This window comes from Equus przewalskii, chromosome 29 (assembly GCF_037783145.1).
Source record: "Equus przewalskii isolate Varuska chromosome 29, EquPr2, whole genome shotgun sequence".
Lineage (NCBI taxonomy): Eukaryota > Metazoa > Chordata > Mammalia > Perissodactyla > Equidae > Equus > Equus przewalskii.
In genome coordinates this window covers 9,218,382-9,233,663 of record NC_091859.1, presented here as the reverse complement: position 1 = coordinate 9,233,663, position 15,282 = coordinate 9,218,382, and the positions used below count along the sequence as shown (strand labels likewise).

Genomic DNA, 15,282 nt, shown 5'->3' with positions numbered 1-15,282 from the left:
GATACAGTAATTAGTAAAGCACCTGGATAATATGGATCTGTGATTCTTAACCACAACTAATCATTACAATTACTTAGGGAGATTTAAAAACAATTCTATGCCTGGACCCCACTCTTGGATATGGTCTAGAGTGGGATCCATTCTATATTTTCATTCAACTCTCCCAAAGATTCTAATGTGTTGTCACAGTTGAGGATAACTGATAAGGAGTACAAATATTACTTCTGCTTTTTGCTAGGTTCTAGGTTTATAGGGATTATGATGGATGGTTTATATATAATGAAATAGATTTAGTGAGTCAATGTGGAATTAAAAATAACATCTGTGAATTCTGTGCTGGAGAATCTTAGATCAAAGATAAAATGTGGTTATTCATTGGACAAGATTTGAAATCTGAGATCAGGTCTGATTTTTAAGAACTAAAAAGCAATGTGGTGAATAACAACAACAGTCTACACGCATTCAAAATGCCTCAAATTCATAGCCTTGGAGACTTTGGACTCCTCAGTGCTTGAATGCTTTCTGGTCCTTATGTATTTTGTTAATTGCTTGGTTGCTTAATTTTGTTTATTCTTTTTTCCCATATTGTTAGTCGCACAAGAATTTTCATATTCTGAGCACTCAAGCTAGTGGCATATAATAGAGAATAAGCAGGTAGTAGAGTTTTGGAGATTGAATGAATGAATAAATGAAACAACAAGTAGAGATTGAATTAATGGGTAAATGAAGCATTGAATGAACCAAAAAGAATTAACAGGAAAAGAAAACGAACAAAGTAAGGAAAAAAAAAGAAGAGAGGAAGAAAGAGAAAAGGGAAAGACTCCTAGGAATATGACACTGGAATCAGAATGCCTAGGTTCAAATCTTAGTATTATTACTTTTTAGTAGTGTGACCTTAAGTGAAATACTACACTCAGTGCTTCAAATTCCTTTTCTGTATCCAATAGGTTGTTGTAGGAGTTAAAGAGTTTATGTACATAATGCACTCGTGACAGTGCCTAACGCATAGTTATAACTTAATAAATGTTAGGGAAGTGGAGTAACGGTTAAGAATCCAAAGTTAAAGCAAGGAAACTTACCAGTGTACGTTTTTGGATAAGTAAGTACTCAATAAATGTTAGCTGTTATTCATTGTCATTATTCTAATGAAAGACGCAATGTTATTTGGAGGTTTGGAGGTAAGTCCAAATTTGAGAATTTGAGGTAAAATGAAGAGCATGATCTGTTGGCATGAAAGGAAATATTTGCTAGGGCATCAGATTGGATGAAGTCATCCAAAGTGCCTCTTTAGGTCAATGGCTGGTCTAGGATTTACTCATATAGTTCGCAAGGTAGACTTTATGATCAGCCTATAGGCTCTCTGACTGATTCGGTTATGACATTTCTTTGTCCTTAATACATTGCCGACTTCACGAAATTTACAGTGATCTATCAGCTCTAGTTTTGTGGGGGGTTTTTTTCTTTTTCTTTTTTTTCACTATTTTTACTTCTGTGAATACTTTCCTTGTTTGCATTTGTGGGTTTTTAAAAACTTTTCGTTCTATAGTTCTTTATTACTGCATTTCTCTTCTCACAGAATGAAATATATTTTATGACTTTCCCATTTTATAGATTTTTTTCCCATTCTTCCAAAGGATTATTGGTACTAGATAACTTATGTTAATGATTACAAATCTTAGTGTGACTTCTTGACCAGACAATCAATAATTCATCTCTAGCCAAAAAATTTCCTAGAACTCTTTTCAAAAATGAAATGGAACTGCTCAATGTTTACCCCTTAAATGCTGATAAATTTTAAGTACATCTGTACCTCTAATATCTGAATTTAATTAATAGTAAGACAAATTTCAATTTCTACTCTGTGGCCCCACATTGTTCTATTCTCTCTACACTGATTAATAAACTTTGAGAAGTAAAATGAATAAATGAAAAAAATATATTTGAAATTCGTTGGGAGAGAATAAAAGACATAGTTTAGACATGAAAACATGGGAAGAGAGGTGTCAAAAATGTACAAATCAAGTTTATAAATATGTTCATAATAAAGAATAAATTATCAGCTACCATGGTGATTTCAGTTAACAATACTGCATTGTGTATTTGAAAGTTGCTAAGAGAGCAAATCTTAAATATTCTCACTACAAAAATAAGGTAAGTATGTGAGGTAATAGATGTGTTAACTAACGTTATTGTGGTAATCATTTTACAATATGTATGTATATGAGATCATCACGTTGTACACCTTAAACTTACACAATGTTATACGTCAATTACATCTCAATAAATCTGGGGGAAAATTATCACCTGCCAAGTGTAATAGCTCCTCAGGGGTATAAAAACCTTCAACAAAATATTCATTCTGCGTAGGCAGTGTCCATCTAACTCTAAAAACTTATAATTAACATAGCTCCTAAATCCTATGGAATACCGTCTCAAGAAATATCTATCCAAGAGGGAAATTAATTGTTATATTAATACAGCAGTTTAAATGCTCTCTGTTCTTTACATTCTATAGGCATTATTTTTCCACTTAAAATAAATGTGAAAAATTATTCATTATTGTGCTTAATAAATGCTCTTCTTTGGCAGAGTAGAAGAGCAATGTAGTAGAAGAGCCACTAACATATGCTCAAAAGAAGCAGTAACCATTAAAGCACCATAAAATGCGGAATGAAAATGGTAACATTGGTAATTTAACTGTACTGTTGTTTTTTAAAAACGTGTTATAGTATTTTCTTAGTAAATACTAAGGCTAGAAGTAGGATGAAAAAAATGTTAATGGTGAGCTCATTTTGTTAGATTACCAAATGCAAAAAGAGGTGTATTTCCATTGTTTGCCTGGTAAAAAATGGAAGAATGTGTTTAAATTCCTGGCTTCATCTCATAAGAAGTCAGTATGACTTGACATGATGAGACTTCTGGGGCTTCGTTCATTCCATTTGGTCTTACATGTGGGCTGTATATTTCTACCACATTATTTATTTTAATGAACATTTATAATAACAGTTTTTAGGTTTACTTCAGATTTTTCTACCATAAAGATAATTCATCTATATAGTACTTTTAAAACAAGAGAAAAAAAAGACTGTTCTCTTTCATATCTGCTTTTTATGAAAATATTTTTTCATAAATTTATGAAACGGTGGCTGAATATATTGTCTTTATATTTCATTTCTTTTTGAATCCTACTCTTTTTCTTAAAAGTCATCTCATTCATTAATGAAAACATTTCTCATTTATTCAACAAATATGTATTTGTGGAAGAAGCCGTTCTAGTCACTAGAGACACAGAAGTGATCAAAATATTTATTCAGTCAACAAAAATCTATAGCATAACAATCACGTGCCTGGCATCAATCTAGGTACTTGTGATACACCAAAAAGAAAACTTACAAAAGCTTTTTCCCTCCTGAAGCTTGTAATCTGGCAAGTTGAAGGAGGTTAGCGGACAATAAACAAGAAATGCAAATAAGTAAACCATCAGGTATGTTAGAACATGATAAATGCTATTCAAGAAAAGAAAGAGTAGAGAAACACAGAAGGTTCAGGAGTCCAGGGAAGATGTAGGGGTGGGGACAGTTTGCGCTTTTAAATAAGATGGTCAGGGTTGACCTCATTGACATTGTTGAGGTTTCTAGCCATGCGGATAGGGGAAGATCATTCCAGGCAGAAGGAAGAGCTAAAGCAAAGGCGGTAAAGTAGGAGAGTGACTGACTTATCACAGGAGCAGTGGGTTGCCAGTGTGGCTGAAGCAACAGAACAAATGAGAGGATAGTAAGAGAGAGGTCCAAGACATAAGGGTGTGGGGAAAGGGAAGGGAAGTGGGGAAGGGGAAAATTGGATGGGAAGCCGCGGTTATTGCTTAGTCTAAGATTTTTGCTTTTGTTCTGAGTAGAATGGAAAACTATTGTAGTGTTTTGAGCAGAAGAGTGACTTGATCTGACTACAGTGTAACATGATCACCGTGGGTCACTCTGGCTGTTTTAAGAATGTACATAAGAGGACAAGGTTAGAGCAAAGAGACCAGTTAGGAGGTTCTTACAGTAATTCAAGTGAGAGGAGGTGACCCAGACAAGGGCTGTGTTGAGCAGGGAGATCTAGCCATCAACCCCAGGTGAGGATTTGCGTGGAGGATGACAAAGATCATAGTAATCCAATCACTAGGAGTAGGAGCCCACAGACCTTGGCCTGCTGCATCTTCTAGGGGTTCAGAGTCACCAAAGAGCATTGAACACACAAGGGGCTCCTTGACATACAGGGAAGTCATGAAAATGGGTCCAATTCTGGTATGTTGTAAAGATAAAGCAAGCAAATTTTTCTAATAGACTGTCACTCTTCAACTCAACACCTTCCTATGGTGCCCATCTCACTCAGAATAAAAGTCAACACCCTACAATGATCCTGAGAACCCACATCAGCTGCCCATCTACATCTGCTCACTCCCTCTTGTTTATTTCACTCTAGCTACAATGGTCCCCTTAAAATCCTAAAGCTACTTGTGTCTCCCAATCTTTGATCTTTTTATTCCAATCGGAACAATGCTCTACTCATAGAAAGGAGAAGAGATGCAGCAACATAAGCATATTTATTGTGTGAAGGTCTCCACAGCCAGGAGGTCCCTCCTGACAGCCAGAGTAGGGTGATAGACTGCATGCCCCCCTTTAATGCTGCGAGTGAAGACACATTTCATTCCCAAGAAGAGCAGATATGCTGGAGGGGCTGGCCAGTGCCATATAACACACATGCACTCAAGCAATACAAGGAAGTTCACTGAGTACCTAGGATAGGCGCAAAGGGTTCTCCTAATAAAGAAGCATCTAGACCCTAGTGACAGTGTGGCACCTAGCTTCCATATAGGAGAATGTTCCAGGCCCAGGGCACTGATTGAGCAATCCTAGCGAGGAGTGGCAGGTAGCAAAATGACTGCTTCCCCAACATAGCAGAGGTCATGAAAATGGGGCAGATTCAGATATATTGCAGAGGTAAAGCAAATAAGTTTTCTGATTGACTAGACAAGAGATGAGAGGCAAAGGAGGATTCGAGGATGACTCCAAGGTTTTCTACCTGAGCAAATGGAAGGATGGAGTTTTCACCAATTGAGTTGGAGAAAAACGAAGGTGAAATAGATTTGGGGGAGGGGCACAAGACTTTTATTTTGAACATTTTAAGTTTAGATGGAATATCTATTTTACATTGAAGTAGGAAAATAAGTAATAGTTGAATAGACAAGAATATGCAGGTTAGGATTAAAGCCTGGATAGAGAGAAAATTTTAGGAATATATATTTTGGTGAGTGAGACAGACAGCAATTCCTCTCGTATAATTTCAACCCAAATACTGCATGTGACATCTTATAATTAACAATTTTTTTATTGTTTATCTGAAATTCATATTTAACTTGACCTCCTGCACTTCATCTGGCAGCTCTAGCTGTGGGGAAAGGGGATGGGTGAATGGATGCTGAGCAGTCAAGTAAAAATTGCCTTGTACAGGTAGTTAAGAAAGGCTTTAGACAGATTGCCAGGATCAGCAGGAGAGATGAATATTTTGCCAGCAGATTTTTACATGTTATTTCTCTGTTCAAAAATCTTTCATGACTATCATTCTGTCTGATACACAAAGTTCATTCTATTTCATTTGACAAACTAAGGCCATCTTAATATGTGCTGGCCCTCCCTTTCAAGTCTCACATCCTCCCATTTCCCCACAGCACATCTGCTCTTTACACAGGACAACTTGTAATTCCCCTGCAGAGGATGTCTCCCTGCCTTTGCTCCCGTTGTTTCCCCTTCCTAGAACAACTATCCCCTCTCTTATTTTACTTGAAATGTAGTTAATCATCTTTAAAAATCCAACTCAAAGAGTATCACTAATAGTATCTCCTTTCTGCTCCCATAACGTAAATATGTAAGCAAAACATAACTTTATGATAACCTTGGATTGCAACGCTTAATAGTTGCTTACTTGTGTGTCACTTCTCCGCTTGATGAGAATTTCCTTGATGTCAGAATATATCATCACATTCAAAAAAAAAAATCCTAAAACCTAATACCTTCCACTTGGCATATAGTAAGTTGCTCAGTAAGTATTTGTTGAATGAATCAAAATATATATATTTAAAACCTTAACATCTTAGCCTTTATTGCATTTGAAAATTAATAATTTAAGTATATACTTCTATACTTTAGAAGAAAGAAAACACTGAAAGTCTTCATAACCTTGTATTGGAAATAATTTCTTGATACAACATCAAAAGCAAAACCTTAAAGGAAAAATTTTGATAAATCGTACTATCTTAAAATTGAAAACACTTGCATTTCAAACAGCACCATCAAGAAAATGAGAAAAGAGGCTGGCCCAGTGGGATAGTGGTTAAGTTCACACACACTGCTTCAGTGGCCCAGGGTTCAGAGGTTTGGATCCTGAGCACAGACCTAGCACCACTTGTCAAGCCATGCTGTGGCAGCATACCACATAAAGAGAGGAAGAGTCCCACAGATGTTAGCTCAGCGACAATCTTCCTCAAGCAAAAAGAGGAAGATTGGCAACAGATGTTAGCTCAGGGCAAATCTTCCTCATACATACACACACACACAAAAAGGTGAGAAGATAATCCACAGATTGGGAAGAACTATTTGCAAGTCATATATCTGATAAAGGATTTATATCCAATTTATATGTAAGGAATTCTTAAAACTCAATAATAAAAAAAAATAAACCCAATTAGTAAATGCTCAAAGAATTGGAATAGACATTTCCCCAAAGGAGATATACAAATGGCCAATAGGTACATGAAAAGATGCTCAACATCATTTGTTATTAGGAAACGTAAATCAAAAGCACAAGGAAATACCACTTCATACCCACTAGAATGGCTATAATAAAAAAGACAAACAAGTTTTGGTGAGGATGTGGGAAATTGCAACTCTCATCATTGCTGGTGTGAACGTAAAATGGGGCAACCAGTTTGGGAAACAGTTCTTTAAATGTTAAACATAGGATTACCGTATGATCCAGCAATTCTACTCCTAGGAATCTACCCAAGAGAATTGAAAACATATGTCCACATAAAGACTCATATACAAATGTTCACAGCAAAATTATTCATAGCAGCCAAAGGTGGAAACAACCTAAATGTCTATTACCTGATGAATATATAAATTACATATAGTATATCCACATGATGGAATATTATTCAGCAATAAAAAATGAAATACTGATAACATGCTACAACATGAATGAATCTCAAAAACATTATGTTCAGTGACTAAAGCGAGTCACAAAAGCCTACATATTCTGTGATTCCATTTATGTGAAAGGCATGGAATAGCCAAATCTATAGTGACAGACAATAGATTAGCAGTGGCTAGAGCTGGGGGGAGGGATTGGCTGTAAGTGACTGCTAATGGTTATGAGGTTTCTATTTGGGGTGATGAAAATATTCTCCAGTTAGATTACGTTGATAGTTGCACAACTCTTTAAGTACACGAAACTCCATTAACATTTATCCTTTAAATAGGTGAATTTTATAGTATGTAAGTTATATCTCAATAAAGCTATTTAAAGTAAACACTGGGTTTTCCTTTAATTCAGTCATTTGTCCTTAGGTTAAAGTCCCACAATTTGTTTTAAAGGTAAGTCTAGATAACAATGGTTTGGAACAAAAGTTATATATTCTTTTTCTAAGATACAAACCACAGTTTTATATGACTGAAATTATGAAAACATATTGAGCTTAGTATAAAATATATTTAAGGTGATTTGGATAAATAAAATATTACACATTTTTAAATATTAAAGCTTCATAAGCACTTCAGAAAAAAATTGAATTAGAAACTTTTCCCATAGATAGTCCCAAATTCCAAAGTACTGTAAAGACTGTGCAGTACACATCTGTTGCTTAATCAAATTAAAGAGGTGAACATTTTAAAAGTGCTTTATTTTAGTTGCCTGATTACTGTTTATATTTAGTTAAATTTCTCTTACCTTGAGCCCATTTCAAAATATGCAATTTTTCAACAAGATTTTAATGGACCTCAGGTGCACAGAATTGGAATGATCATTTTTCTAATTAGAAAATTAACATCATTCAGTTGCAATGAACAAATATTTGTCGAATATATATGTATGTGTGTATACATATGTATCTATATTGATACACACACATAGACTCCATTCTTGGTACTTGCCTATCGTGTATAATCTTCTCTTGCTGATTTATATGTTCTGATTAAAGGCAATGTGGTAAAGGGTAAATGAACTGAATTGGGAATTCAATGTTCTGCATTTAATGCAAATCAGCTCTCTGTGATTACCTGAGTCTCAGTTTTTCTAAAGTTCATTAGGGCTCTAGAATTCTAAACGTAATTTTTCAATTATATAAAACATTTTTCAAAGTAAAAACTTTTCTAGTTATTTTTGTAGTTTCTAAAAATTGCCATTTTTTAGTTGACTAGAAAAAGTTCTCAATGTGAGGAGGTGGAAGTTCTGTTAAATCTTCAGCTTGCCTAGTTACTTGTAAGTAGTGTGCAGAGTTCAAAGGTAGTTGCTGTTATGACAAAAACCCTGTGTTATCAGACCTCAGTTATCCCACATTTGGGCATAAGTGACTGGTGATCCACTCTAGCCTCTTCTCTGAACCAGTTCTAAATTGCTGCCCAATGATTATAAACTGGCGTTTCTCAGTTTAAAGCACAGATAGTTGTAGAAAGGTCACTATCAATATTTTTGAAGTTTGTGTCCACGAAAACTGTCTAAACAGTTGGTTTTTCATTAACTTCACAATAATACATTGCATGGGGTATTGCATGCCCCAGGGGAGGGGCATAATTTTGGAAAGGCAGTTCCTTTCCACTAAGAGCAATTCCTAGGGGCATTCTCAGCTCTGATCCCTCAGCAGGCAACAATCACAGCTGTGAAGGGAGTAGAGACTCTGAAGGAGGACCCGGTCAATGGCCTGCAGCATCCTCTCTAACATTCCTACGTGTTCGTAATATCTCTTACCCCTTTTATAAGACAGTTAGAGGTTGGGCAGCTGCAATACAACAGATGAACAATATCTTCCAAGTATTATGTCTGTAGATCCACCACTGGCATCTTTAGACATCATCTTAAGACTGACTCCATCTGTCTCTGCCCTTGTAATTTGGACATGCCCAGCTATTTCTCCATATGTTGGGTTGTGGATTTATAATGCTCCTTGCCATTTGCCTGCTTTCCCTTTCTGTTTTATTGTTCTCACTGGTTTTAGGATGCTTTCTGTTCTCCCCCTTCTATACTACAGTCGGTTCTGCTTTAATGTGATATTTGCATCCCTAAAAATCAGGAGTTATGCAAAATTGCACAGTAGAAAACATAGGACTTATAGAGAAAAAAGGAGTTTTCCGTTCAACACCAAAAACTTTATCAATGACATAAAAAAGACATAGAAAACTAATAAAAATGGTAGCACAGTTTTACATGTCAAATAGTCAAGAATTCCATAAATACTGTGATAAATGTGACTCCTTACCTTGAAAAAGACCTGCAGTTTGCTTATGGAAGTGGATGTCACAAGGGTTATAGCTGTGAGTTATTGTGAAGTGGTGGCAGAAGTATCTGATATCAGACAGAAAGTTGTAACACGGAAGTGGATGGTTTGACTCAGAGCACACAGTGAACTGAGCTCTGTCTTAGACGTTTGAGGAAAGTGCACGCAGGCATTCTGTGCAGCCCTATATGGCTTGGTTCAGCTGGGTGCAGTTTTCTGTGTTCAGCATGTGATTCCCAGTAACAAAATCACACATAAGAGAACACAAAATTAATTGTTTCTTAATATATGTATTATGGTGAAAGAAATTCATGTTTTCCAAACCAGCATTATAGCAGTACTTCCTTTGCTTTTTCTCCATATTTTATTTCAACTTGATTGTGCTTTTTTTCTCTTAGCATTTATTTTTCCCCCATTGTTGCTCTGTCTTCCACAGAAAATCTCTCCAGTTCAGCTAAACTGTAGGGCATGCTTGTGAAGACGTGGGTCACCTTGGTTTCTAGGCAGCTCCTTCAGATGGGGGAAAATCAGTATCAAAGTATTTCATCCCTTTCAGGCTCCTTCTCGTGGGTTTTGTGCGCTCATGACCTATGTTGATAGAAATATAGAAATCAAGACTTATCTATGCCTTTGTTCCAGCTAGGTCAGATACACAGCGGGAATAACCTTCTTTAAAAGAACAATGTTGTGTAAGTTCTTTTTCTGAGTGTCACTGAAAATAAAACTTGCAAATGCACAGAAGATCTTGAATAAAAATAGAAAATATTACATAGATTCTGTGGCTTCGCTTATCATTAATGATAATATGCTGTGTTACATAAATATCATATGGTTTGTTTATAAAAAATTTTATATATCATTGATAAAATAATAGCTGCCACTTACTGAATGTTTCAGATACACCAGTGCTTTGTGCTAAGCTATATATATGTGTGTTAGTCCCAGTCCAAATGCGTCCATCAATCTGCTTGAAAATTACTCATCTATCTTTATCTTTGAATGTCAAATAAGAATTTTCTCAGAAACTTGGTTTTTTTCTAAAACTAGTTCTCATCTAAAACTTTTCTCAAAACTCTCTTGGAGGTTTTATTTCTCAATGTGAAAGCTGCATCAATTTCATTTCTTCAAGTTCATGAATTTTAAATTAAAGATGAAGAAGATCTTAAGTGCCATTTCTTTTCTTTTCCTGCAGCGTTTGTCCAATGGTTCTATAGACTCAACCGATGAAACCAGTCAAATAGTCGAACTTCAAGAATTGCTTGAAAAGCAAAACTACGAAATGGCCCAAATGAAAGAACGTTTAGCAGCCCTCTCTTCCCGAGTGGGAGAGGTGGAACAGGAAGCAGAGACAGCAAGAAAGGATCTCATTAAAACAGAAGAAATGAACACTAAATATCAAAGGGACATTAGGGAGGTAAGTGATTCATAACACTTTCAGTCTTTGCTTTGTGAATGCTGCCTCTGAGATGCCTTTTCCACGGTTTCCCATAATGGCATATACTCTACATCTTCGCAAAAGACTATAATTTGGGATGCATCATATTAGCTATGAAACTTATGGACTAAGGCAAAAATAGTTCACTGCATCAACCCTTTAAATATGTATGGAAAGAAATTTTGGTATCAAATCTCAGATACAATAAAAATTTTTATACAATTTTTAATGAATTTTTAAAATTTTTAAGCTGTTAATTTTAAATAATTCTAGATATGGGTATGGATGGTGAATTGCTACACTCTTAGCCTGTGAGAATACTCAAAGACGTTACTTTAGGTTTTCCCCTCTTGGTTTTGTGTCTATGAATGTGAGTGTGTATGTGTGAATGTGGGAACCTTTCTTTCTGTATATATTCAATTCTTACTAGACTTAACAGCGCTTCATCTATTTAAAAAAAGAGTGCTTGAAAGTTACTACAAAAGATACAAGGAGGTGTTTTATTTGTAACCTTGCCTAATCATCTTACCAGCTAAGGTGAAAAGTTTAGAGTCTTTCACTTTTTCACTCTATTCAATTAAAAAGAAAATTATATATATTTATGGAAATTTTATTTTGTGACTTTTAACCTTTTCCATTTTTATATATTCTTTTAAATAATATATTCTTCTATTTTTTTGTATCTTTTGTGTGTAATTAACCAGTTATTGTTACAGTTAACTCTTTGTATCCAATTATTTTCTTCCCATTCTCTCTTGAGCCCATTTTATCATACTTCTCCTCCATTGTCCCGTTAAACCTGTTCTTATCCAAGTTATTGCTGACCTCCATGTTGTTGAATCCAGGGGTCACTTCTCAGTCCTTTGAAGCACTTGATCCAATTACAACTTCCTGAAGTACTTCTTAACTTGGCTAATAGCACACTATGCTCTCCTGATTTTCCCCCATCTTTACCTGATACCTCCATCTCAAGCCCCTTTATTGACTCTACTTCCCACCAATCTTGGAGTGCTTTCCATTTTCAATTTATCTTCACTCCCCTGCTAAGTTTATGAAGTTTCTTGGCTCCCAAAACCATTCATTGCCTTATGACTCCCAATTTCCATCTTCAGTTTATCCTTGTCTCCCGATTTCCAGATGCCTGTATCTAAATATCTAATGGATATCTCAAAATTAACATGTTCAAGACTGTTTTCCTCTTATTCCCCTAAGAAACCAGACTTTCCTGCAGTCTTACACGTCTCAGCTGATGGTGACGCCATTATTTTGGCTCAGACCAAAAACCTTGGAGCTGTCCTTGGTACCTGTCTTTCACTCCCAAACTTCATTTGATACAGCCCTAAACCCTATTATTTCCAACTTCAAATTATATCCATAATATGACCTCTTTTTACAATCTTCATGGCTCTTCCTTGTTCCATGCAACCATCATCTCTTACTGGATTATTACTATAGTCTCTTGACTGGTCCTCCTAATTCTGCCTTTGGCCTACTTCAGTCTATATGCAACACAGCAGCCCGAGTGATCTGTTACAATGTAAGTCAGCTCAAATTACTTTTCTGCTTCATCAATGGCTGCCTATCCTACTCAAAGTAAAATCAAAGCCATTATACTGGCCTACAAACCATGTATAATCTCTGCTACCACCTTCCTGACCTCTTGGAACTAACCTCCTACTCTTTCATTTTAGCTCGCTCTGTTCAGTTAAGGTGGCCACTTAAACAAGCCAGATCTATTCTGTTACATTTTCTTTTTGCCCTGCCTTTGTTCAAATGTCTTCTCAGTGAAGTGTTCCCAACTGTGCTATTTACACATATACACTCTCCCTCTTTCATTTTTTTAACCTCACAGCACTTACAGCTGTCTAACACAATATATACTTTACTGATTTACCTGTTTGTCATATGCCTCCTCTCCACTGTACATCAAGATTCAGAATGGTTGCAATGTTTTGTTGTCTGATTTTGTTCACAGCTCTATTCTAACCACCTACACAACTATTGAGCATATAATAGGCACTCAAAAAATCTTCGTTAAAGAAGGGATATTTATAGGTGTTTGATGTAAACATCAAAAGGAATGGATGAGATTAGAATATGTACTACAACAATGCCTACTGTCTCAGAAAAAGATGGATGGTCCATGAAGAGGTAGACTACTCTACCACCACACAGATAATGAAACTGTGCTCTCTACACTGTTATATGAATTAATAGTTCATAGATGCGTCCTCATCTTCACTCTTCCCCACAGCCCTAACCCAGAGAATTTATAAAGTAAATGAAGATTTGCCTCTCCCGATATCACTGTTAAGGCATACTAAGATTTCTGGCTAGTAAACCATCAAGACTAGGTCTTAAGCTTTTGCTTATTTTGCATTTACCATCCTCTTAGTCCCAGAGATTTAGCTGTTTTCCTTTCATTTAACACTCACCTCCTCTATCCAGTGTCACAGATAGAGCCCAGTATCTCCAGCTCCCCTTTCTTATTGCCTATGTTAAAAAAGAAGGAAAGAAAGGAAGAAAACCTTGATTCTAATAATCCTTTGGATGTAGGTGACAAAAGGCTAAGTCTGAGGGAAAATATCAATCACCTGTTGCCAGGTGTTCTTTTATTAGGAATCCCTTCTAATAGGTAAGATGTTCTGCTTTCACATGGAATTCTTTTAAAATATAACTATTCTTATCAGCTCTATAATTTCTATGCAGTTGTATTTTAGAAGAGTTTCATGAGAAAGGAATATCTCTCATCATTTACCTTCGAAGGGAAGTTGCAAACACAAATGCTTTCAGACTCGTGCAGGCAGTATAAATGTGTAAAGTGCCAGGTGCCACAGCAGGAAATGATAGAGTTAACAAGACCTAGACAAGGAGCCTATACTCTGCCTTCTTGGCTGGATGCATCATATTTGTGTGTGTGTGTGTGTGTGTGTGTTAAGGACACTGTGAAGGCCAAATAAAATATTTCCAAAAAGACTCAGGTCATAAGCCACGGGTCCCTGGTTTGCTGCTAGGAATTTCTTGAGAACCAACCATGAAAACTATTTTAGGTGCTTTATATTTAATGTCTCTAATTTCTTACAACTGTCCTATAGGGGACATTCTTGTCATTATCCTCATTTTTATCAGGTGAGGTAAAGTGACTTGTCCAGGGCCTTTACACTGCCCTCCCCAACATTCCACTACCCCTAAGCCCCTAACCCAGGAAGACACAGGATCAGCCTGGCTTCAAAACTTGTGCTTCTTGGGGCTGGCCCCGTGACCAAGTGGTTAAGTTCACGTGCTCCGCTGCAGGCGGCCCAGTGTTTCATTGGTTCGTATCCTGGGCGCAGACATGGCACTGCTCATCAAACCATGCTGAGGCAGCATCCCACATGCCACAACTGGAAGGACCCACAACGAAGAATATACAACTATGTACCTGGGGGTTTGGGGGAGAAAAGAAAAAAAAAATTAAAAAAAAAATTTAAAAAAAACCCAAACTTGTGCTTCTTCCACTATGAGCAGCCTCCACAATCAACAGAATACAATTATTTATTCAGTGATAGCAACTATCATAAAAAAATGCATCTGCACTGTAACTGCCCCCTAAAAAATCAATCTTTTGATCTTTCTTTCCAACAAGCAAGAAGATGTGAAAATCCGTACTTTGTAAAGGTATCACTTACACTTGAAACTCCAGGCTCTCCTCTCATTCTCCTGAATAATAATGTACTTTTGGGCTATGATCACACAAAGTCTACTGGATTCCATGTTTTTTAGTAAGAAAAAGAATAAGGTGATTCTTCTTGCTACCCCTATAGCATTGCTAGCACAGTATGATTTATATATTGTATAAGCAATAAATATTTGTTAAATTAATTAAGGAAAAAATCAAGGAATAAGAAAAACTGACTATATAATTAAAAGCTGAAGTATATTTTTCTTTGCATGTGAGGATAGTCTGATAAATCTAAAATGAATTATATAAGTATATTTCATTAGTAGTTTCAGAATATATTTTTGTAATTATTCTTGCCAAGAAATACATCTACTCCAAAATGGGTTTTATTTGAAGATTTGTCTTAGTTGTTCCTTAAAGTGACTGTGACCTATTAGGGTAGGGGGCTGGATTAAAGCTCGGCACAGTACTCACGTTAGAAAATATACATACGGTAGTTCCCCCTTATGAGTAGTTTAGATTTCCGTGGTTTCGTTTTACCTGAGGTCAAATGTGATCCAAGAATGTTACATGGAAAATTCCAAGTATAAACGATTCATAAATTTTAAATTGTGCACCTTTCTGAGTAGGAGATTAAATCTCATGCCATCCTGCTTC

At 36.1% G+C, this 15,282-nt stretch overlaps 1 protein-coding gene across 50 annotated transcripts in view; it reads left to right on the top strand.

Moving 5' to 3' along the window:
* The window catches only part of PPFIA2 (PTPRF interacting protein alpha 2), a 454,616-nt gene that overhangs the window by 327,101 nt on the left and 112,233 nt on the right, over positions 1 to 15,282 (top strand). For all 50 annotated transcript variants that reach the window (XM_070599410.1, XM_070599421.1, XM_070599415.1 and 47 more), the window contains one exon: positions 10,722 to 10,943. In XM_070599410.1, the coding sequence (XP_070455511.1) occupies positions 10,722 to 10,943 (222 nt within the window). The remainder of the gene's footprint in view (positions 1 to 10,721; positions 10,944 to 15,282) is intronic.